The following is a 26,275-nucleotide window of genomic DNA, read 5'->3' on the forward strand; positions in this document are numbered from 1 at the left end:
TATACTGCATAAAAGACTATACCTGAGATTATATATATACATATATATGCATACCTATGTAGGCTTAGACTTTAAACCAGTAGAAAAATCCAGCACCATCTTCAAAAGGAAAAATAAACCAGTCACAAAGACAGAGAGGCTTTCTTTGGCATTAAATTTATGTGCAATTCCAACCTTAGAATATGACAAAGCAAGACTTGTGCACTTAGAGGAGAAAAATTACAGAATGCAAGTGAGACATTAATAACTCCATAAGGAAATTCTTCAGCCAGCTAAGAAAAAATTAGAGCAAGACGTCCCACCAAGAGGAAGCTAAACACCCTGAAGCAGGCAGAGGACAAACCCACAAGAGATTCCCGGGGTCTGAGGTGGGCTGTGGGTCAGGCCTGCCTGTGCGACAGGCTTGTTCTGTTCTGTTGTGCTTAGAGATGTCGTGTTCCTTAGCTGGAGCGAGAACAATTCTCATGCTATTGGGACACATGTGCCGTGCAGGAGCAGAAGCATGAGAGTCGCACACATCCTTACTAACACTTGTGCAAGGACTCTGGATGAGAGGAGGCCTCTCAGCAGCTGCAGATAACAGCTGGCTTGGGTCCAGAAATGGGCCTTTTCCACTTCCATTCCGTGGAAATCTATATGTTGAGGAGAGAAAACAAACTTGAGATGGAGGTGGAGACTCTCTCAAGGATCTCTCAGTATTAAGAGCTGCAGAATATATCGTGAAACCATGTACTGCCTGCTTCCTCCTGCTCCTTGTAAAGTACAGAGCTGGTGGAGCAAATGTAAGCCAGAGAGTTTGGGTGAAGGAATTTGCAGTTGGACATATGGAGCTGAGGAGCCACCAGGCAGCATTGTGGAAATGGTGACTGACCTTTGAAGACAGCATTAGGGAGAAGCCAGGCTAGTGAGTACAAGGGTTAAGTGTTCCCTGGCTCTGCATTGCCTTCCCGTGGTCTGTGCTTTCTACCTTCCCTGGGTTCAGCAGCAATCCCAGGCCATCAGAAAGGCGCTGTCCACACTGATGTGGGGTTACTCACCTGAAACTCCCTGCTGTCCCGTGGAACTGGTGCCTGTCTGAGGCAGTTCTCAGCTAGAGGTCACTCTATCCCAGTGGATCTCAACCTTCCTAATGGAGCAACCCTTAATACAGTTCCTTATGCTGTTGTCACCCCAACCATAACATTATATTCCTTACTACTTCATACCTGTAATTTTGCTAATGCTATGAATCTTAATGTAAATATCTATGTTTTTATGGCCTTAGGTGACCCCTGTGAAAAGGTCGTTTTAACCCCAGGTTCAGAAGCACTGCTCTATCCTAATAAAAAGCTGTGAAATCGCATAGCTTTCAACCTTGTCCCTTACGTTTTCCATATTGGGTGATGCTCTGCAAAATGCAAAACACACAAGGAGCTTATATTCGCTACTTTTCATGAAGAGCCGCTTAAGAAAGGGAGTCTTAACTGTGTCTGAGGGTTCCTGGAAGAGGCATGATGGTGGACATACAGTCATCTGGTCACAGGGCAGCTGCACTCTCAAGTAGAGCACACACAGGAAGTGGAGCAGGGCTGGCCCAGTGACCCACTTCTTTCAATAAGTCCCCAGAGGTTCTGCAGACTTTCCAAAGAGCGCGCCCGCTGGGGAGTAGTTGTTCAAACATCTGACCAGACACTTAAATCACAGCAGGCCCGGAATGAACCAGAAGCATTCCTAAATACTATATGAACTCCTTTCTTTGGTAAGATGTTGCTGAGAATTCAAACATTCAGATTTTCTGCTGGAAAAAAAAACTAGTAAAAATACCCATAATATCTTCCTTTTTGATTTACTTTTCTGCCTATTTGGAGACAGAATGTCTCACCAATACTTAGGCAGTCTGAATTTCTGCCTCTGTGATTTCAGCTTATTACCTCTTATTAAAATGATTGAAACCGCTTTAGCTTTAACACCTTCAAATTTCAATTCAACAAAGCTCAAACCGCTCCTATATACCAGGTAACTTTTCTCCAGTTTATTTAATATTGAAGGGACAGGTTTTCACCATTTGCTCTGACTCTTCTGGAACTCATTATGTAGGGCATGCTGGCTTCGAACTCACAGACATCCACCCCTGTTTGCCTTCTTCGTACTGGGATTAAAGGCATATTCCAGCTCGACAGGCCCTATTTTTAATTTTTTTTGGATTATTTTCAACACAACTTTATTATGTTTCTAAAAAACATGATTTGGGACGAGAGTAACAAACAAGATCTCACCAGTGAATATTTCGTTGTGATGGCATCAGCCTTATCTTTGATATTCAACTGTTCTCCAAACAGTTAAATTCAATCTAAACAAAGCTAAGGTGTGTTTTAACTTCCACATTCACTCGGGAGCCTATTCATCTCCTTCACCATCTAAGAAAAGCATACATTCTGTGTAGCTACATGAGGTGGCACACAGGGACATCACAGGACAGTTGGCTGCAAATCTGGACCTCTGAGGATGCAGGCGACCATCCCCACTTTCTCACAGGTCCTCATCTTCATCCTGAAGGGCAGACATTTGAGCAACTTCTAAATCATAGGTGCACTGTGCTGCCAAAGCTGGTCCATAAACAGCTCACATGGGGTGGGGCAAGAGCAGGCATGGCAACAATCTCCATCTTAGGATCTCCAGTGAGCTTTCTGGCATACCTTAAGAATGACTTTTCAAAGTTGTCCTTACTTTTGGCAGAAATTTCTCAGTGATGAAGATTCTTCTTAAAGTGGAATATGAAGAATTTTGCATTCATTTTCCTCTCTAATAGACACATTGTTGCCACACAACACAATGGGGATGTTTTCACACACACATACCCAATAACTATGCCAATTAGATTTGTTCTCATATGTAACTCTTGTTAACACAGCAAACAGTATAATGGAAATCTAAGCTTGAAGGCAGTGGCCATCATGCAGGCCCCAAACTTCTCCTGGCCAGCTGTGTCTCACACATCTAACTCGATAGCTCCTCTGTTGATATGGAGAACAAGGGTGAACCTCCACACCCAGGGTGACTACATACTTCTTCTCAAAGTTGCCCATCAAGTGACAATTATGAATGTTGTCATTCTGATGCAGCCCTCCCTGTCCCTGGACTTAGTTTTGACTCCTGGGGATTGAAAGGAAGAAGTGATGCCTATAAAGGCAACAAGCAGATTGGTTCCAGAGAGCTCATCCACTAGCTTCAGATCTACCTCACAATTCTGCTTTTTTTATTCTATTACTTTTCAATTAGCCACTTCATTCATGAAGATCTGGAATTTTCCACATCATGTATCCAGGATGTTCCAAGGGATTTCAGATTTCTCCTGGCTTCAAACATCAACCATATGGCTATGAATGTGGTTAAGAAGAGATTCTGTAAAAAACAGCAAAAATGATTCAAAAAAGAACTGAAAGTCCAACATAACATGAGGAAGCAAGGCTTTTTCTCAGAAAAGTAAATATAATTTAATATTTGAAATCTGTTAATAATTCCATTCTGCTGATAGGTTAAAGAAGTAAAACGACATGACCCTCTCCGTGGATGTTAAAGACACATTTTTGCAGAACTATACATCATTTCCTAGTTAAAAGTGACACGGAATTATGAAAGCTGTACAATGCAAGGACCCACACACAAAAAAAAAATAACAAAAAACTAAGGGCAATACTGAGTTTCATGGCAGAATTACAGAGGCCTAGCCAGCAACAACAACTCAAGGTGGCCTCTGAACCTGAGGCTGGCCAGGATGAGACTGGATTCCTAGCCTAAGCAATAAGATAAGACAAAGACACACAAGATTCAAATATTTGAGGAAGGATGATGAACATCATGGTTCTTTGAGGAGGACAAAATTGTTTGGATGAACCATATAGCAAGATAGGCTATCAATAGGTTTCTGCCTTTTTGGTTTTTTCTTTTTAACTATTTTTATTATGAAGCTCTGGGCACAAGGAAATATGCAGACCCCTCAGATATGTTAATCACCACTGCTTGGGTAAGGGTGTAAGTGTTTTTTACTCTAACAAGTTCCAGAGATAGTCAAGGACAAAGAGGGGATTTACTTTAGTTTCCATTTTAAAGGCTTTAGTTCTGATTGGTTGTGTTCACTGTTTTGGGCCTGTGGTGAGGTAGCCCCTTGTGGTGGCAGCACATGCCAAGCCCTTCACCTGTCCAGATATGAGAGAAGACAGACTGGGCTCTCAGTGTCTCACTCAAAGTTGGCAAGCCTATGAGAAGTCCTCCCTCCAGTCTCCATTTCTTATAGGTCCCCTCTGTTCCCCAAAGCACCATGGGCTGGAGTCCAAACCTTTACCACAGAGGCCTTCTGAGTATATTTTAGATGCACACTACCATAGCAGCCAAGAGGGGGAATTCAGACCAAAGCAAGATCTTTAACACGCCTGGAAATAATGACTGATGGGAGATGTCAAGGCCAGTACTGTTGTGCCTCACAACCAAAATTCGCTTAATGGTGTTCTAAGTGATGCCTCAGGGAAGGTTCCAGGAACTGCATTGCTCAACTGGAGAGCAGGCTGATCTGTTGTTGGTCCAGCTCTCTCCACTGACTCTCCTGCTTCCTCATCACCATGTGATCTCCATCCCAAGGACTCCTGCTACTGATGGGGCTGATTCTGTAGGGGAGCCAAGCAGATGGAGGTCACCCAGTCTTAGGCTTTTACCCTCCAAAACCTGCGGACAAACCAAACCGCTTCTTATAAATTATTCAGCCTTGGGTATTTTACTCAACAACCTGAAGGAAACTAAGATAGCAAATGTAAGGAAAAGTCAAGTCTTTATTATGTAAGCAAAAGAAGAATAAATGAGAGAAATACACTATGTTTCTCTAAGGAAGGCTCAGTGTCGTAAAGGCAATATTTCTCAAATTAGCTCATTAGTGTAAGTTAGTAAACAAAACTTCTATGTTTGGTGAAAACATAGTTTATTCTATAACTAATCTGAAAGAATAAATAGAAAAAACAGTCAAAATCTGAGGATTGAAAACATAATATAAGGATAGTTATATTATTAGCACAAACTACAAAACTCCAGAGACACCCCCCTAAATGTGACCTTGAGGAAAGTCTGTCTCAGAAAACAGATTAGAGAGTGCATAGTAAACACAACAGAAACGAGCCTTTTACACCACCAGCAAGAATAGGAAGTTGAAATATTGTGACAATTAATGATCTACTTAGAAGCAAAAGGGAAGAATGAGAGAGAAATATTAAAGTATGTTGTTTTGTAATCTTGGGTTGGAGGAGTTCTTTCTTATTGTATAACAAAGCCTCAGACTGACAGATTTGAAGAGTACAAATTCTGAATATCTGTGGAACAAAAGACAGCTGTGGAGAGTTTAAAGATGAGTGGCAGACACAGAGGAAGTATCAATGATGCCTGTAGCAGACAGCGATTACTATCTATACTGTAAGGGCTGGGTAGAAATTGGACCATAGGTATTGGGTTTGTTAAGGAGATGCTTGCTGACATCACAGGCAGACCTCCAACCTCACTGGGAATCTTAGCTGGATGATCACCCAGCTGCTCTTCTCCAGTGATCCAGGAACCAGGATGGATTTTGTGTCATCTTACGTGGTTCCCAAGACTGACGTGGGATGCGCAGCAGGCCCCTATTGCCATGACAACAATCTTCATCTTTGACCCAGCTAGAAGGGCTCTCATTTCCAAATATATGTCAAGCCAAGGGCCCCACAATGATGAACAGTCAGTGTGCATAAAATGTGATCAAAACAGAAAAACTCTCGCCCTTTGGCCTTTCAGTTATTGCAAAATATTGACCGAGTGTGTTGAGGGTGTCAGATAAAGGGTCTCCCCCCACATGGAGTGTGTCCAGAGCATGCTGAGAAGAAACCCTAAATAATCCATACCTGTATCATTCAGTCTGCTGTATGATTGAATATAGGTTGGTGGGCAGGGGATATAGGAAACGTTTTCTAGGTGAAGCATGTGGAAGAGGAGATTTTTCTGCATTTTGAACACATTTTATACCTTCTGTGGCTCTTCATCATTGACAAGAATATAGCCTATCTCCATGGAAATCGACAGTTTCTGTTGCTTTTCTGTGTCCCCACCTACTGTCCCCTAGCCCTACAGCCCCACTGTGGGAACCACTGGTGACTCCATCAGGACATCTTCTCCAGGTTTTTGAAATCATGGGGTTTTTATTTTGTTGTATTCATTTTTTATGTGCAAAAAGGTCCTCTGTGCCCAGCTCAACTTACATACTAGTCAAGTTTATTGCTTCTCCAGAAAGTTCGAGGTCAAATGTCATTGAAGAGCATTGCCTGACTATCCCTCCTTCTCTCCCTGACCACATTAAATTTCCCTGCCATCCAGTCTTCCTTCCTCTTTCAGGTTGTTTGGTAAGGTCACAGTTTTATTCTCAAAAAAAAAAAGTAAGAGAGAGAGAGAGAGAAAGAGGAAGGAAGGAAGGGAGAGAGAGAGGGGGGAGGGAGAGGGGAGAGAGAGAGAGAGAGAGAGAGAGAGAGAGAGAGAGAGAGAGAGAGAGAGAAAGAGCCAGCAGGGGAGGGTGCTAGGACTGGCTTCAAGAAGAGTAATGAAAATTAAGACAATCAATGCTGAGTCATAGCCTCAGCTCATCCTTTCTAATGAGCCTGTGTCCTCCATCACATGGTTCTCTTCATGAGACTCTTTCTTTCTGCCTCCTTATTTGATGGTCCCTGTTCTCCGGCTGATTAATAGTGTGTATGTTTGCTTGTGTGCACGTGTGCACACAAATCCTAGAATTGGAGATTTGGTTGGTAAAGGTAGACATACAGGCGGTTCAAAGTCACCACACCTGGGTGTTGGGAATTGAACTCAGATCTTCTGCAAAAGGAGTCCATGCTCTTAACTGCTGAGGCAGTCCTGGCCATGGTCTTCCATTTCATGGGTGCTGCAGATCAAACTCAGGTCTTCATGTTTGCACAACAAACGCTTGCAGACTGAGCTGTCTCTCTCAGTCCTTGTGCCCTCGCCCTGGCTTCTTATTCTGCTATTGGATCAGATCCAGGGGGGATGGTTGCTGGAATTTTCTTTGGGCTGACAACCAGCTCCCAAATAAAGACATAGAGATTTGTTATTTATTTTGAATGCTCAGCCTCCTGTGCTCTCCCATCAACCCCCTTTCCCCTCAGTGCTCTCCCGCCAACCTCCTCTTCCCCAGCTGCTCTCCCATCATTGCCATTTATTTTAGTACACCTAACTGCCTAATCACCATCACCTCCTCTTGCTCAGACTTTGACTCATGATTACTACTACCAGCTCTGACCTTGAGTGACTCTTAACTCCATCAGTGTCAAGACTAAATCCTCGATAGCTAAGCAAGCTCCAGCTTAAGCCCTGAAACTTGTAATACCATTGACTCAAAAGTCATAGCGTAAGGGCTGGAGGGATAGCTCAGTCGGGAAAGTACGAGGGTGAGGTTGATCATCCAAATCTTTGTTTAAAAAGTCATGTGTGGTGGTGCACATGTTAAAGAAAAAGGCAGACATGTGGTACCTGTTGGTTACCAAGCCTAGCTTCTTTGGAGAGATTCAAACCAGTAACCGATGGTGTGTGTGTGTGTGTGTGTGTGTGTGTGTGTGTGTGTGTGTCTGTATGAGTGTATTTGTGTGGTATTAGGGAAAAACCAGTTGACCCCCAACATCCATTTGTATGTGAATATGTACCCAGTTACACAACACTAAAGGAAGCAGAAAGGCTGAAGGAGCCACGAGAGTGGCAACTAGGCAGCTTGGGCTAGAGTTTCAGTTTTCCCTACATCACCTCTGCACTTTTCTGCCTCTCCTATACTCCCACGGGCTGACCTCCTGTAGGCTACAAAATAGGTTCTCTTATGCAGATTCCCAGTTGGTGTAGGCCAATGAAAATGGTGGTGAGTTTGAGGTAGACACAGATCAGGATTCTTAACCTCTTCAACTACCTCCTATGTTGCACCAGGGAAATGGAGGCTCCCAAAAACATGCAGCTTCTTCCTGGAAGTTTCTTCCACAGCCATGACCACAGCTCCAGCTCTACTCTTGAAATTTTTGCCACCACAAGGGCCTTCTTCAGCATCCAGATCAGTCTTGGTAGTGCCTGAGCGCTGCAGTGTTTCTGTTGCTGTCATTAGCTGGGGAAGTCTGGAGGCCCAGGTGTCAAAGGGGTGCCTCCTAGACTATCCCCCTGCCTGAAGACACTGGCCTGCCTCCAGAAATGGCTTTGAAGTGGTGAGGATCATTGCTCAGGTGGTAGGACACTTTTCTATTATGCACAAACGCTGGGTTAGATCCCCCCACTGCATGTACCAGGTAAAGTCCCAGCACTCAGGAGGTAGAGGTGGGAGCCTTAACCATGCAGTTCAGTGGTTTTCAGCCTTCCCAGTGATGTGACCATTGATATACTTCCTCAGCTGTGCTGCCCCATCCTGAAATATTTTATTGTTACATCGTAACTGAAATTTTGCTACTGTAATAAATTGTAGTGTAAATAGATATAACTTTAAGGGGCTTATGTGTGAACCCAGGTAGAGAACCCCAGAAATAGTAACTTAAAGGTCAATGTGGAATAACATGAGTACCCGTCTGAAACCCAAACCAAACCAAAGATGTTCCCTTCTCTTCCCAAAGACAGAGACATCCTCGTCAGGTACCCTCAGGCATCTGACACATGATAAATGGGGTGATTTTCTCTAGTGATTTCAGGCTTCATTGCTCTGAGACACAGACACCTCCCACGCCAGAGGGTGTGTTTAAGACACAGACACTTCTGCTCCTCAGAGACCACAGACTAGCAGGACAAGTGTCCTCTGTAGGGTTGGCTTAAGAGCATGAAATGGAAGCCAGACTGGTCAAGGCTTTCCATAGGACCGCAATGTTGTTTCTGTCACAGATACCCTGAAGTGAGCTCAGAGGTTGCATCACATCTAACCTCTGCTTGGTGTCACCAGGGAGTCACTGGGGAACCATGGGGACATATTCCAGCCTGCCATTTTCCACTGCATGGTGAATGTTCCCCGAGCAATCTAAAGGGAAGAGAACAGAGAAGCCCGAACCCTAGCTCTCCAGGGACATCTGTCCCAGGACATAGGGGGCATGTGCCAGACAGGTCTCCATTCGGGATCTTATTATCTGTTACTGTTTCCTTTGTTTTTCCTGGCATACAACACTGAAGGGTAAAGCTACTCGGGGCCTCCAGGAGAACAGGCACCATGCACACAGGATCCCACGTGATCTCTGTCACCAACAGTGCTGACATCAGGAGCTGTACTAAGGCAGCTGTGGCCCAACTGCATAAAAGCAAGGAGTTGACATCCACTGGGCATTGACCCATGGCTTCCACCTGTACCTGGAAATTTGGGGCTTAAAGCAGTGTGACACCACACTTGATGAAAGAAACTGAAATTAAGTGTGAAAAGTTGGAAATTAATTTTTTATTAACAAACAATATATTTGAAACAATAGTGAATATAATCAATGGATAAACTCTGAAAATTATGGAACTAATAACAAGAATAAATAACATCAAAATAGCAAAACCAAAACCAAATGAACCATAAACAAACATTTAAAACAAAACTCAAACAAAATAAAGCTAATAATAATTAGCATTTATCACTAAATATTGATAGAACCTACTACACCTACTACAGGCAAGTGCTTGCCTTGGAGAAACGCTAGGAAGATAGTCACAATTTTAATGGCTTTTTCAAGATTCCTGGATCCATTCCACATAGGAGCTTATATTTCATGTTATCCCAAGGTGGAGTCCACTTGCTGGTAAATGTAGGCTTCTGAGTAATCTTTGTCTCAGGATTTCTGTATCTCAAGTATATTTTTGATGCGTTCTTCTCTTCTCGAGAACTGAGTCAGCGGACACATGAATCAGATTAGGTGTGATCACCTGGAGATCAGCTGGAATTTCTTTCACCGCTGAGTTCCCAGCTACAAGGGGCATCTTTTAGTCTGTAGGCCTTGATCCTAATGTGAAGAACATGTGTAGAAGGTGTTTGTGGCTTACTTTGGCTTCCTCAGGTCTCTCAAGTGGTATGATCAAAAAAAGAAAAAAAATAATAATCTAGGCCCAGAAGCAGCCATGCTGGGTCACTGGCTAGGCAAACAGAACCTATGACACAAGGGTAACCAGAACTGAAGAAGAATATATGTCCTTAGAATTCAGTATTGCTGGGGATGGGACTCAGCACCTAGTTCTTCCTGGAGATCCTTCTGCTGGTGGCTCTCGTCCTGGGCAGTGGCCTGTTCCAGATGAGTCTGCAGAGTTTCAGACCTGGAAGAGAAAAACAGTTTAAAAAAACAGATCTGCCACATTAGCTGAAGATGCTTCCTCAAGTCACCTCAGCTCTGCTGGACAGTGAATTTATTCTTGTGACTGATATCTTTGTTGTTACTCACAAGGAATAAGATCCCAGAGGAGATGGGCCGAAAACTTTGCTCAGTATTAAACTGAAGTCATAATTTCAAATAAACACTGTTAGTGTGCATTCTACTAGACAGAAAAGGGTGTTCTCCTATAATTCAGGGATATCATTTTGTAAACAGCAACAGCATATTGACACTATAGTCAACAGCACGTGAGAAATGCATGAGTTGTACATGAGCTATTCATCATTTTATAGATAGCCTTAAACTGCCTGCAGCTCAGGTCCCTGCACAAGGACGTGTGGCTAGCTCAGTCCTCATGCCCAGAAGGAACCTTGAACATGTACAACATGCAGATAGAGCCTGTCGTGCTAGAGCAGCATTTCCTGAGATGTGTGCCTGAGAACGTTGTCCCTGTCGGTCCTCAGGGACCAAATAAAAACTGGTGCTTTCCTAGGGACTAGAGCTGGGAATCTGCATCCTGGCTTTGGGAGTCGGTTACAGAACACACCCGAGAAGGTTAGGATCTTCCCTACAGCCGAGTCATCTGCCTGGGTTCATCCTGGGAAGTCCTTAACCAATTCTATCCAGAGAGCACTTTTCACAGGAAGTTGGCAAATGTTACACAGAGCAGTGTTAAAGATGGAAATCTCTAATCTTCATTGGATTTTTCTAAATAAAAACGCGAATTTTACCATGCCCCTTGATAGACACCTGTAAACCCAATATCTTGGAAGGCCATAACAGGCAGCTCTCTGTGAGTTCAGGGAAAGCCTTGGGAGGACTCTGTTTTCAGAAGGAAGGTATAGAGAATAAATTCTACAGACACACTGAATATCAAACACAATATATGCTTTACGGAATTTCTTGTTACTGGACCAGCTCAGTTCTCTGAGGTCTTCTGTTCCCTGCTCTAGCTTGTAGCCTCAGAGATGGACAGAATTGATATTGTCCCCAAGTCCATGGGCCCCCCTTGGCTCTACCTCCTCTCCCAGTCTGGCTCCTACCTCATCTGAGAGACCTGAAAGTGATGCTGCAGCTTTTGGACCAAGTGCTTTTCCTGCATGACCATTTCCCTCTGCTTCTGCAGGAACTGAGAGCTTTCTTCCAATCTCTTCAGCTCCTGTTTAAGAGAAAATTGTGTTCTTTGTTGAGGGTTAGAGACAGTCATACATATCTAAGCACAGAGAAAGGATCCCAAGAACTTGCTGGTCAGCTAGGCAGGTTAAACAAAAGCATCTGGGGAAGTAAGAACCCCAGGATTCTGGTACAGACTGATAGCAACACAGTGGTCTGAACTGGAAACTGCACATGTTTGATGCACCCCAACACCTACATCCTTACACTACTACACACACATGTGTGCGCTCACACTCATGAAAAAACACATGCGTGCACTCACACTCAAACCCACAAGGAGTGCGTGTTAAAGAGAAATATGGAAAAAAGGAGGTCGCAGAAATAAACATCATGTCAATGTACAGTTGAGTTTAGAATAACCACACCAGTTCTTTCAGAAAAGTCTCACAACTCAGCCATAATTCCTTGGGGACTAAAATTATTGTGAGAAAAGTGATTTTCTTAGACTATATTGATGTGATTACAGAAATTCTTCCGCCATAGGACCAAATCTCCCACCTTTCATCACCAGCTTGTCAAAAGCCCCGAGATGATCATCCAGTCAACCACACATTTTAGTCTGGAAGGGAGAACAGTCCAGCACAACTGTCAGAAAACAGGGCTGACAAGCTGCTATTCAAGCTTCTGTCACTGTGAACCAAGAATTCAGAGAAGCAAAGAGAACACATTGGGATGCAGGCAGAAAAGGGAAGCCAACAGGCCACGCAAATCCATGAGTATGAGAAGCACTCTGTTGGCCCTGGCACAGGGATCTCCACCTTATAAACTGCTTCCCACCTGCGATGGGACATGATCCCTGCCAAACAAAAAAGCAGCAGGACCAAGAACTCACTCACTCTAAGCTCTGTGCCTAGAAGGTTACCCAGCGACATGATCCCTGCCAAACAAAAAAGCAGCAGGACCGAGAACTCACTCACTCTAAGCTCTGTGCCTAGAAGGTTACCCATCATAAATACAAGTACATGTGTGATATGTTATTGACCCATTTCCTTCTCTGAATTGCAGCTTCGAGCAGAGCAGAAAGGAAGGCTTGCCCGTATTTCAGATCTCCATAAGACAAAAGCTTCCCAGAAGTCCTTGTGCATGGACACTGAAGGGAATGTCTGGAATATATGAGGTCAGTACCTGGAAGGGAGTATGGGTGAGTAAGTTGATGGGTTAAACACTGGTGGTTGGATGGGTAGAGAGGTAGTCAAATGGGCAAATAGTACCAGAGCTTAGCCTGACTTGTTGCCGGCCCCTACCTGTTGTTGCTGGATTTTGAGGTAACTGATCTCTTCGTCTTGGTCATTAAGGATCAATTTCAAATCCTCCAGGTGGTACGTCAGCACAGTCCAATTATTCTGCAGTTTCCTTTCCTCCTGCCTCAGCTCATCCACCTTCTTCTTTAGCTGAGTCCTTTCCATCAGTAGTCGGCTGTGCCGATCCCTGCAGACAAACTCTGCATAGTAAGGCCCTGCAGGTCTCCTCCTGCTACCCCTGATTTCTGGGAAACAGCACCCCAAAAGACCTCATGTTTCCTAGAATAGGTAGCTAAGAGTCTGATATAGTCATGACACCTACACTTCAGAACCCAAATGAGAGAACAGGTAATGCCAGAAATTATGAAACTACTATTGAAAACTCCAACACCTAAAAGGATCCATGTCCCTTCAGTAGAAGGAGTAGTTCCCCAGCTGGCCTAACTATCTGTGGTAATGGGGAAACATCAGCATGTAGTGGGCAAACACAATCAAAGGTAGGACAAGTTACTCAAGGTGAGTACAATCTATCTACAGATTCAACAGCCCCAGACCTGTAAAGAATGGGCCTGAGCTCCAGAAGTTCAAGGCTGCCTGACATTCCCCTGAGCTCCAGAAGTTCAAGGCTGCCTGACATTCCCCTTTTCTATCTACAGGCTCTTGAGACCCTAGGACAAGGTGGCAGGGGCTAACAGTCTCTTTCACACTTAGCAAAACTGAATCCAAGAGACACAAGTTTAAGAGTTGCTTACATAGAAGCAAAAAAGCTCGAACCAGAGATGAAGTCACTCCATCCAGAGAAAAAGGAAGTCAGAGATGGCCATTCCACAAGTTTTGTTATCCATGTCCAGATGGACACTTACCGATAGAAGACTGTCTCCTTGCTCAGCAACTTGAAATTATCCAAGGTCTCGGTGTTTTCACTCACAAAATGGTTTAGCTCCATCATGATCTCTTTGTGATCCATCTTTACCTTCTCATACAAAGCATTTGGCTTGTGGTTCTTGTAGGGACTAGAAAATGGGAGAAAAGTTCCCATGAACATAGGCTTCAATGATCACAGGAACTGAAGTTGTATCCTGATCTACCATAGCACAGCAGATGCAAGATTCTGGTGCCTATGTAGTGGGACCTCCTGGTGCTTTTAAAATTGTTATTCTGATCCCAGCACAGCTGAGGCTAAACTTGAGGTGGAAGCTGCACTGACTGCATGAGCTCACTCAATAGGACTAGATGGTAAGTCAGGTTCTCTATGCTACCAGGAGGCTCCGTCACATGTCTCCGTTCACCAGACATTGCAATGACATCTCTCCTGTTTCAGAACACTGATTTTGGGTCCTGGTTGACAATCACTGAACAGTTAGAGCACATCATTATGGTTTGGAGTCTTAAGAGAAGGAAGTGATATAAACTCCCCTAGGAATTCCTAGGTGCCACCAAGGTGAGCATCTAGGACACAAGCAGTCCTGCTTTAAGTGGGGCTTCCAGAGCTCAGCACTGGAAACTTCTGGAAAGTGGGAGAAGGATATCATGAGAAACCACGGCAGATCACTGACTCCCAGAAATCAGGAACACACAAATCTCCAAATGTGTGTGTTCACACATATCCACAAGAGAGTAAGAGAAAGAGAGAATAAAGAGAGCTAGAGAGAGAGAGAGAGAAAGAAAGAAAGCATCATATATATATATATATATATATATATATATATATATATACAGAGAAGAGAGAGAGAGAGAGAGAGAGAGAGAGAGAGAGAGAGAGAGAGAGAGAGAGAGCGCTCTATTGTCTAATGGAAGTCTGCACAAAACTAGAGTACCTGTGATGAGACCCAGCTCTTCCAGGTAAACACTGAGATGTTCCAGTCAAACCAGGCCCCTCCAGCTGCTACCATGGCTTCTTGCACACAATCACATGCTAGGAAAGTAGATCCTCCCCACACAATCACTGCAGGTAGTAGTACCTCATGCAAGCCACCGTCTCAGCTCCTTTCCAAATGTATGCTAGGAACTACACATTACCTGCCTCAATCCCTGATTTTTGTGTCTGAGACCAGAAGCCCTGGTTTCATTAGGAGAGAACAGAAAAGTAGAGGCCACATCTCATGGCCACTGTCACTCAAGGTCTGCCTATCCCCTGAGGAGAATTTAGGATATGAGGTTTGGCACAGCCTCCTACAAATTGAGAGTTCAAAGGCTGAAGGTGAGGTTGACATTGCCTACAGCCCCATGAAGTTTGAAACAATGGATACCTATTGTCCACGGCTCCATCAGTGAGGATCATCAGCCGGTCTTTCAGGTCATTTCTTTCCCTGGTCATCAGTTGCAGCTCTGTGGTCAGCCTCTCCTCTTCCTTCTTTATCTGCTTCTTGCTCAGGAGCATTGGATGGGATGCTGGCTCTGTAGAGGTTTCTGTGTATAGGTATAAAACAGGTGAAACTGCATAGTCAAAAGGCATAGGAGAATGACAGACCATCCTGAGTCCCAAACAGAAAATTGTGTCTGAAACCCAGTGACAACCAAAATATACTAGGCCAGGTTGACAGGCCCATGTGTGGTTCTCAAATCTCCCATCACTCTAGAGATGTGGCTCTGTAGGCATCCACAGCTTATTTCGGCCTCCCTATAATTCTTCAGGTGACTACAGAGACCATCTCTTCACGAATATTCACAGAAGAACAGGATGCAGCATGGTCCAGAGCCCTGAAGCCTGCTGTGATTTAGAAGCCATGAGAAAAATGGCAGAGTGGACAAGCAGTCAGATGTTATGAGGAGGCCAGGCCTCATTGCTGGTTACTCATGGCCCATGCTGTGGATTGGAAAGTCAGGCAGGGCTCCATCATGGTCAAGAGACTCACCCAGTCACCCATTGACAGCCCAGATCATTGAACTGACACTCAGTAGCCATTCTCTGCTCTGGTTCCATAACTCTGACAGAAGTTTGGTTACCCTGTGATCTAAATGCCATCCTCAACTGCTGATTCAGAGCCCTAAGGAGGTCACTGTCAGGGAAAGGAGGTCAGAGGAATTCTCCTGAGCAGACTGCTGAACACTCTGAGGTTTAAATGTCTCGTCCAGGAGCACATTTGTCTCCATGGTAACAGTGTTAGACAGACAGTGAACCTAAAGGCAACTACTACAGGTGTAGTGTAGTGATGTCTGACGAAAGATGGGGACACATTCGTCCTTCCCTGCCTCCTGCTGGTCTTTTTCTGTCCCAACATAACACCCCAAACCACAGTAAAGGTAAGAGCTAAGTGGTGGTCCCAGCACAACAGCCTTTCCTTTCTCAGTCTCTTGCTCACAAGATGGACAAGCTAATATTCTGGAATCTTTGATTTTTGGGAAGTATGATAATCAGGGATGTCCATCTTATTCTCTGAGGCTCCAGTTCCTCAGCTCCGTTACTGGGTAGCCCACCTCAAGTGCACCTCCTTTGGCAATCTCCCCATTTCCTGCCCATGACTCACTGGGTCTTTTCCAGAAGTGAACGGTAGCTTTCTTCTGCCTCTCTCTGGTCTCTGGACCCTCTCCATTCTGTCTCCCAAATACGCGACGCCTCAGTCTTGAGAACATGACTGATGCTCTACCTCTAGGGACTGAGGAATGTCCTAATGGCAGTTGGTGTTGCTACAACAAGGTGACATCATGGGATTCCAAGAGATCTCCAGGATACAATGGAATGTCCAGAGATGCGACCGCTGATGTCATGGCTAACTGCTTTTGCCACCCTGCTAAGTAGCTTTCCAGTACTGACCAGAAGACCAGCTGACCTTTCTAGGATCCTCTCTGGGAAGATAGAGGAAACCAATCAGCACTTCCCCTTCTAAACCTGGTGTTTCCTTGGCTTGACTGAAAGACTCATAACCTTTCCCATGTTGAGAACTAACCTAATATTTCAAAAGATTGCAGAGGTATGACTCATTCTTTCTCAAAGTCCATCAATATGAAGACTTAAATATTCATGAGAAACGACTTTAAGATGAACATAAATGAGGAAAGGTCACCTTCCTCAAGTCAGTGTTAGAAAGCATATTAAGGAAGAACGTACAGGCTGGTTACAGTGTGAGCCTTGAGAGAAGGGTACAGTCATAGAAGCCACATGCTTAACTTCAGGAAATTGCCCCTGGATTACTAAGCACATAGAGAAAGAACCCATCAGGGTGTTGGCAAAAGTGTGATGATCGATTTGCACAGGAATCTAACATAGTGGGTCCCCCAGGAGAAAAAGCCCACAGGCTGAGTTTTGTGCTCTCCACTCTGCTCCAAAGAGGAAAATGCAGGATAGTTGCAGGCCTTGGTGAGTTACAGTGAAATTCTGGATAGCTGGAAAATGAAGTCAACAGATGTAGACATACCTCAGATGCAGAGTGGCTGAATAGCATGTAGCAAGTCCTGGGTTCAATGACCACTGCTGTCTCACTGGCCTTGGTGGCCGCAGATGTAATTTTAGCACCTGTGAAGTAGAAGCAGGATGACGTAAGCTCAAGGTGAACCTGCAAAGCCAGTGTGAGGACAGCTTGGGCGATATGAAACCGTGTCTCAACAAATAAAACACTAATCTACCCTACCTCCAAGGTCTCACCTAACAATCCTTTCTTTCTGTATTGGTATTTCAGATGGACTTTATGTAACCCATAGTCTCTATTTCACCACCCAACCATAGCATCCTGAGTGCTGGACTCACAGGAGAGAACTGATCACCTGTGTTGTTCTTTTTTAAAAATGCTCCAAGATCCCCGTGGCAGTAGGCAGCAGAAATGCTGTAGGTCCCAAATGGTGGCTTCGGGCCATGTGGTGGCAGGTAGCAGGCTCTGGGAGCAGCCAGTCCCAGGCAGAAATGGCTGCAGGTCCCAGAGCGGTGGCCTGAGCGGTGGCAGCGGGCCATGTGGCGGCCGACAGCGGGCCCTGGTAGCAGCCAGTCCCAGGCAGGGACAGCTGCTGGTCCCAGAGCAGTGGTGGAGGGCCATGTGGCAGCATACAGTGGGCCCTGGGAGCAGCCAGTCCCAGGCAGAGACAGCTGCTGGTCCCAGAGCAGTGGTGGCTGGCCATGTGGCAGCAGGCAGTGGGCCCCAGGCAGAGATGGCTGCTGGTCCCTGAGCAATGGCTGGTCCCAGGCAGGGAGACACATTGCTGGCGGGCAGAAGACAGAAACATGGATAGACCTGACATGCAGCGTGAGGTTGAATGTTTATTCACGGGGATATGGAGGAGGAAGGGTGAAGGGGGGAGAGAGAGAGACTGAGAGAGAGAGAGCGAGAGAGAGAGAGAGAAGAGGGGAAAGAGAGAAGAGGGGAAAGAGAGAGGGGAAAGAGACAGAGAAGGGGGAAGCAGCCGGAAGCAGTCTTGAGAGTTCGCCGCCCCAGTTTCTTTTGGCTGTGCTGCCTGGTCTCCTGCTTTTTAGTATAAGGAAGACCTGGGAATGTTGTGCTTTCCTGTCCCTTTAAGGGACAAGCCACGCCCACTCCCATTACCTCTGACCTGCCCACCGCCATCTTGGGCCCTTCCTTTTCTGCTTCCTTGACTTGCTTACTTTTTATTATAAGGAAGACCTGGGAATGTTATGATTTTGGTCCCTTTAGGAGACAAGCCATGCCCACTCCCTCCCCCATCCGCTGAGGCAGGCTGATCTTCAGCTTCTGGTGTGAGCTTGCTTTTTTTTCCATCTTCCTCTCGGAGAGGCAGTTTCGCTTCTGCCTCTCTCCCCACTTCTCTGCTTCCCCCCTTCTCTGTCTCTTTCTCCTCTTCTCTCTCTCTCTCTCTCTCTCTCTCTCTCTCTCTCTCTCTCTCCCTCTCTCTCTCTGCCCCCCCTTCACCCTTCCTCCTCCATAACCCCCTGAATAAACATTCAACCTCACCCTGCATGTCTTGTCTATCCATGTTTCTGTCTTCTGCCCTCCCGCCATGTGTCTCCCTGCCTGGAACCAGCCATTGCTCAAGGACCAGAAGCCTACTCTGCCTGGGTCCCACTGCCTGCTGCCACATGGCCCGCCACCACCACCGCTCGGGCCACAGCTCTGGGACCGGCAGCCATTTCTGCCTGGGACTGGCTGCTCCCAGGGCCTGCTGCCCGCCACCACATGGCACGCTGCCACCATTTGGGACTTACAGCATATCTGCTGCCTTCTGCTGCGGGGATCTTGGAGCATTTTAAAAAAGAACAACACCCTGGAAGTCAGCTCCTTTGCAGTCTTCCTGAGTTTTAGTCAGAGAGGTAAGAGCAAGCCTTTCACTGTACCCAGATAGAAAATTGAGACCTCAATAGACTCATGCTTTCTAAAGTGTTAAACACATGGCATGGCCCAGAGATGTTGTTTATCCTGGCCTGGGGCTGGAGACCCCCGGGTGGTTCCTGGTTGAGTCCTGCCCTACCTGACCCATGGTATAGCTCATACCTGTGGCTGTGTGGCGGCCCAGGTACACAACAAGTCTTCTTGTGTTCATGATGCACTTATTACATCTCATACCCTTCCCCACAACACATCCATTTCTTCTATTGTGAATTTTCTAAGGCATACATCTATTGTTGAAGAACAAGTTTGTGGCAAAAGGACTGCCCAGAAAATTCAATAAAGAAACAAATATGAAAGTTTCAGGGCTCGTTTACATCACTAATGCATCTGATCACCTTAGACAGGCGTTGTCATTGAGGAAGAGCACACCAGGAACAGGCCAATGATGTTGGAAAAATACACTAACGTCTAAAGGAGAGGCACATTCATCTTCCCATCTGTCTCCCTTGACTCATTTTCCCCATCTGCACTTGTTATACTCCTTCCCCTTAATTGTGTTTGTGATTTGTCCCCTGGCTATTTTTTTTGAAAGACAGGTTATCAGGTAGTCCAGGCTGACTTCCAATTTGCAACTAAGGATAACCTTGAGCTACTGTTCCTCCTCCCTCCACATCTTTAGTGCAGGCATTCTGGGTGTGTACCACTATACCCAACTTACATGGTGCTGGGACCCAAACCCAGAACCTCAGCAAGTATCTGAGTTCCAGACAAGAGGATGAGAAGTCTTACCATGGGTAAAAATCATAGCTTTGCAGATGGCAGGCCCAGCATGTCAGGGCCCTGAATGGAAACAAACAGAAGAGCCACAGGGCTGGGACTGATGAACTGTGGGAGTCAGTGGGCAGTCTAGGTGAGCTGAGCCCAGTTTGTGGAGGTCTTCCTAGAGTTTGGAGTATTCTGAGTGTGATGGGAAGACTGAGGACAATAGTGCACAGCCAAATGAGACCCGGGAGCAGGAACTACATTGTCATGTTTTTTGGTTTAATTTTAAGGCTGTTGAGATGGCTCAGTGAGTAAAGGACTTGTCCCCAAGCATTAGTTGGATTCCCCAATTCACATGGCAGCAGAAGGAAAAACATTCCTGAGAGTTGTCATGTGGATTATACAGTGTTAATGATCTACACACACACACACACACAGACACACACACACGAGAGAGAGAGAGAGAGAGAGAGAGAGAGAGAGAGAGAGAGAGAGAGAGAGGAGAGAAATATGTTTGTGAGTTCCTGAATATATCACACATACTTGATCTCCCTTATGCCCAATGGTGGATTGAAGTGACTCTGTCTCACTGCAGAGGTGAATGGAATGTGGTATTTTGGACAAGACTCCAGACTACCCCTGGTTGGTCTACAATGTCTCCCTTCTTTCCTCAGCTGCTTCAAGCTCTTAGGAATGTGCACTTCAAGACTCCTGATGGAAGTGAAATTATATTTGATGCCAATGGAGATTTGGTGACAAAATTTGACATTTTCCAAGGGCAGAAGACCCCTGAGGGTGTATTTCGCTTGGTCCATGTAGGAATGATAGACCCTCAAGTCTCTTCGGGGAACAAAATGATGGTCTATTTGAAGGAGGAAATCCAAGTGAGTTGCTGAGATGACTCTTGTCCTAGTGTGTTTAAGCCACAGGGAAATTTCAGTTCAGGGGTCTTCATTGCTACTTCTGCACCAAATTGATGAGGCTTTGGATTGGGTCAGTCAGTTATAAATGGCTATGCTGTTTATCTCACTAGAGATATTTCTCTGAATGATATTAATTCATGAGCAAAAAGGAAAATGTAAAAGATGGGGTTAGGAGATTGCCAGTGGTCAAAGTGTTTTGTATGCAAGTACAGGAACCAAAATTTGGATCTCCAGAACACTTGTACATGCGTAGTGGACAATGGTTCTCACCTGTAATTTCATCCCTGGAGGATGGAAACAAGGAGATGTCCACAGAAACCTGATGAGTAAGATTAGCCATATCAGTGAACTCTGGGTTTTCCTTTGAGCCTCTGCCTCAATGAACATAGTGGAAAAGCAATTGAGGATGATTCCCAGCATTAACCTTGGGCCTCCACATGTGCTTGTTTATACATGAACATGAGTCCACATAGGTGTACAAATACATGCATACATATTTACACCACCCACACTTGTGGAAATGTGGGGGGGAGTTGGACATACAAGATGTACAAAATACAATGAGAATCTGTAGCTGGTACTACCTTGGAAATATATTCTTTGTGCTTGGGATCTGTTATGAGAAGATGAAGATAGTGATACACTCAGTTAAATATCTTCCCATAGACCATATGGAAAGTGGACTCAATAGACATTCAGTTTACTTACTGTGTTAGTTTATTTCAACCACAATGACAAATCCCATGGTTTGAGGGATTCAGGGTCAGATGTATCAATTGCTCTGGATGTGTATGCTTGACGCAGTATGTCATGTAGGACAACAGACATGTGTGGTGGGAGAGGTTGCTGATGAGTGCATGTGGCTTAGGAAGTGAGGTGGTAGGGATCTTGATAGATTAGATAGGTAAACAAGTTATATCTGACCAGTGCATAGCCTCTATGTCCCACTACCCCAAACCTAGTCCCATGTTCTATTTCTAATATGTATACTAATTTATCAGATTGCGAATCCATTGAGGAATTAATCCATTGATCTTGTCAGAAGCATTCTCTTACTTAGGGTTTCTATTAGTGTCAAGAGACACCACAGCCAGACACCTCTTATAAAGAAAAAGGATTTAATGGAGAGGCTTACATTTTCAGAGGTTTATTTGATCCATAATCATCCTTATGGATCATGGAGGCATATAGGCAGAAAAATGCTGGAGAAGGAGCCGAGAGTCTTACATCTTGACCCGTAGGCAAGAGGAAGTGAACTGTGTCACTTGGTATGGATTGAGCATATATGATACCCCAAGGCTCACCCCCACAATGATGTACTTCCACCAACAAGGCCACACCTTCTCCAACAAAGCCATGTCTTTTAATAGTGCCTCTTCCTATGAGTTTATGTGGACCATTTACATTCTAACCACCACATTCCATATCCTGACTCCTCAGCTTGTGACAATATTATAATAAAAACTTCATTTAGCACATTGTCCAAAGTTCTCACTGTTTATCACAGTTGAAGCATGTTTAAAAGACCAAAATTCAGTCTCTTCTGAGATTCATGCAATTTCTTAACTGTAATCTCATATAAAATCAAAGTAAGAAATCAGGTTACATATTTCTCATATATAATGACACAAGATGAAACTTCTTGAGGCCGGCCCATAGTTAATCTAATCAGACTCAGTCCCTTGTTCTTCTATGCTTTTATTAGTATGGCAATAGTAGCATTAAGCATAACTTAAAATTTTCTACTGCTTTTCTAATCTACTGTCCCATGGTCCATATTTATTGAAACAGAAGCATTATCAGGCCTATCAATTCAATACCCAAGTTGCAGAACCCAACTTCAGTCTTAGTTAAGGTTTCTGTTGCTGTGAAGAGATACCATGACCCCAACATCTCCTATAAAGGAAAAACATTTCATTGTGGTGGCTTCCATTTTCAAAAGTTTAATTCATTATCATCTTGGTGCAACATGGTGGCATGCAGGCAGACATGGTCCTGGAGAAGGAACTGAAAGTCCAAAATCTTGGCCCGTAGGCTACAAGAGGTGAACTGGGTCACTGGGTGTGGCTTGAGCATATATGATACCCCAAATCCACCCCCACAATGACACACTTCTTTTAACAAAGTCAAATCCCCCATAGTGCCTCTCTGTATGAGCTCATTTTGGCCAATTACATTGAAACTACTGTACTATCAAGATTCAATCATTCTTTCTATACCCACTGTCTTGTAACCAGTGGTCCAATACAAGAGACTTTGGGAAACATTTGAGATTCAGACCCTGATATTTATTAACAAAATTTGAAACAGTGTTGTGTTATTTTTTTTAACATTTTTTTATTGATAAAAGAAGAATAAAGAAAAAAAAACAAATTTCCACCTCCTCCCAGCCTCCCATTTCCCTCCCCCTCCTCCCACTCTTCTCCCCCTCCTCCCACTCTTCTCCCCCTCCTCCCACCCCTCTCCCCTTCCCCCCACTCCTCTCCCCCTCTCTCTCCAGTCCAAAGAACAGTCAGGGTTCCCTGCCCTGTGGTAAGTCCTAGGTCCTCCCCCCTCCGTCCATATCTAGGAAGGTGAACATCTAAACTGGCTAGGCTCCCACCAAGCCAGCAGATTGCGTAGGATCAAAACTGCATGCCAGTGTCCTTGGCGTCTCATCAGCCCTCATTGTTCGTCATGATCAGAGAGTTCAGTTTTATCCCATGCTTTTTTTGGTAATAGTCCAGCTGGCCTTGGTGAGCTCCCAGTAGATCAGCTCCACTGTCTCAGTGGGTGGGTGCACCCCTCATGGTCCCGACTTCTTTGCTCATGTTCTCCCTCCTTCTGCTCCTCATTGGGACCTTGGGAGCTCAGTCCAGTGCTCCAGTGTGGGTCTCTGTCTCTATCTCCATCCATCGCCAGATGAAAGTTCTAAGATGATATGCAAGATATTCGTCAGTATTGCGCTAGGATGGGGTCATTTCAGGTTCCCTATCCTCAGCTGCCCAAGGAACTAGCTGGGGACCTCAGCTTGGGCACCTGGGAGCCCCTCTAGGGTCAATTCTCCTGCCCACCCTAAAGTGGGTCCCTTAACTAAGGATTGTGGTTCCGTGCTCCCCTATCCAACCTTCCTTTATCCCGATCCTCCTATTTCCCCAAGTCCCCCTCCTTCCCTTCTACCTTTTCTCTCCCCATCTCCCCTTACCCCCTTCCCACCCCACCCCCAAGATCCCACTTTTCTCTTCGGCAATTTTGTCTACTTCCCTTATCCAAGAGGATAACGATATGTTTTTCCTTGTGTTCACCTTCTTACTTAGCTTCTTTAGGTTCGCCAATTGTAGATTCTGTGACCCCTATTTATGGCTAGAAACCAATTATGAGTGAGTACATCCCATGTTCTTCTTTTTGGGTCTGGGATACCTCACTCAGGATAGTGTTTTCTATTTCCATCCATTTGCATGCAAAATTCGAGAAGTCATTGTTTTTTACCGCAGCGTAGTACTCAAGTGTGTATATATTCCATACTTTCTTCATCCATTCTTCCATTGAAGGGCATCTAGGTTGTTTCCAGGTTCTGGCTATTACAAATAATACTGCTATAAACATAGTTGAACAAATGCTTTTGACATGTGATAGAGCATCTCTTGGGTAAATTCCCAAGAGTGGTATTGCTGGGTCCAGGGGTAGGTTGATCCCGAATTTCCTGAGAAACCGAAACACTGACTTCCACAGTGGTTGCACAAGATTACATTCCCACCAGCAATGGATGAGGGTACCCCTTCCTCCACAGCCTCTCCAGCAAAGGCTATCCTTGTTATTTTTGACTTTAGCCATTCTGACATGTGTAAGATGGTATCTCAAAGTTGTTTTGATTTGCATTTCCCTGATTGCTAAGGAAATTGAGCACGACCTTAAGTATCTTTTGGCCATTTGAAGTTCTTCTGTTGAGAATTCTCTGTTCAGCTCAGTGCCCCATTTTTTAATTGGGTTAATTAGCATTTTACAGTCTAGTTTCTTGAGTTCTCTATATATTTTGGAGATCAGACCTTTGTCTGTTGCGGGGTTGGTGAAGATCTTCTCCCAGTCAGTAGGTTGCCTTTGTGTCTTAGTGACAGTGTCCTTTGCTTTACAGAAGCTTCTCAGTTTTAGTAGGTCCCATTTATTCAATGTTGCCCTTAATGCCTGTGCTTCTGGGGTTATACCTAAGAAGCGATCACCTGTGCCCATCAGTTGTAGCGTATTTCCCACTTTCTCTTCTATCAGGTTCAGTGTTTTCGGGCTGATAATGAGGTCTTTAATCCATTTGGACTTGAGTTTTGTGCACGGTGATAGATATGGGTCTATTTTCATTCTTCTACAGGTTGACATCCAGTTATGCCAGCACCATTTGTTGAAGATGCTTTCTTTCTTCCATTGTATACTTTTAGCTCCTTTATCGAAAATGAGATGTTCATAGGTTTGTGGGGTAAAATCCGGGTCTTCTATACGATTCCATTGGTCGACTTCTCTGTTTTTATGCCAGTACCACCCTGTTTTCATTACTGTAGCTCTGTAATAGAGTTTGAAGTCAGGGATGGTAATGCCTCCAGAAGATCCTTTATTGTATAGGATTGTTTTGGCTATCCTGGGTTTTTTGTTTTTCCATATAAAGTTGATTATTGTCCTCTCCAGATCTGTAAAGAATTTTGATGGGATCTTGATGGGGATTGCATTGAATCTATAAATTGCCTTTGGTAGAATTGCCATTTTTACTATGTTGATCCTCCCAATCCAAGAGCAAGGGATGTCCATCCATTTTTTGGTATCCTCATCAATTTCTTTCTTCAATGCCTTAAAGTTCTTGTCAAATAGATCTTTCACTTCCTTGGTTAGGTTTACTCCAAGATATTTTATGCTGTTTGTGGCTATCGTGAATGGAGAAGCTTCTCTGATTTCCCTCTCTGCTTCCATATCCTTTGTGTATAAGAGGGCGACTGATTTTTTGGAGTTGATCTTGTATCCTGCCACATTACTAAAGCTGTTTATCAGCTGTAAAAGTTCTTTGGTGGAGTTTTGGGGGTCGCTTATGTACACTATCATATCATCTGCGAATATCGAAAGTTTAACTTCTTCCTTTCCAATTCGAATCCCCTTGATCCCATTATGTTGTCTTATTGCTATTGCTAGAACTTCCAGCACTATATTGAAGAGGTATGGCGAAAGTGGACAGCCTTGTCGTGTTCCTGAGTTAAGCGGGATGGCTTTGAGTTTCTCTCCATTTAATTTTATGTTAGCTGTCGGCTTGCTGTATATAGCTTTTATTATATTTAGGTATGACCCTTGTATCCCTAATCTCTCCAAGACTTTTAACATAAATGGATGTTGAATTTTGTCGAATGCTTTTTCAGCATCTAATGAAATGATCATATGGTTTTTTTCTTTCAGTTTATTTATATGCTGGATTACATTGATAGATTTTCGTATGTTGAACCAGCCCTGCATCTCAGGAATGAAGCCTACTTGATCATAGTGGATAATTTTTCGGATTTGTTCTTGGATTCAGTTTGCCAGTATTTTGTTGAGGATTTTTGCATCGATATTCATGAGTGAGATCGGCCTGTAATTCTCTTTCCTGG

The 26,275-nt window shown here is 44.5% G+C and overlaps 1 protein-coding gene and 1 pseudogene across 1 annotated transcript in view; one reads left to right on the forward strand and one right to left on the reverse strand.

Annotated features, from left to right (window-relative positions):
- Positions 1-26,275, forward strand: part of LOC142856609 (vomeronasal type-2 receptor 26-like) — a 236,154-nt gene that overhangs the window by 200,428 nt on the left and 9,451 nt on the right. Inside the window, exon 4 of the mRNA XM_075984354.1 lies at positions 20,433-20,642. Coding sequence (XP_075840469.1) covers positions 20,433-20,642 — 210 coding nt within the window. The remainder of the gene's footprint in view (positions 1-20,432; positions 20,643-26,275) is intronic.
- LOC142837277 (uncharacterized) lies at positions 2,509-19,207 on the reverse strand (annotated as a pseudogene).

This window comes from Microtus pennsylvanicus, chromosome 1 (genome assembly GCF_037038515.1).
Source record: "Microtus pennsylvanicus isolate mMicPen1 chromosome 1, mMicPen1.hap1, whole genome shotgun sequence".
NCBI classification, from domain to species: Eukaryota; Metazoa; Chordata; class Mammalia; order Rodentia; family Cricetidae; genus Microtus; species Microtus pennsylvanicus.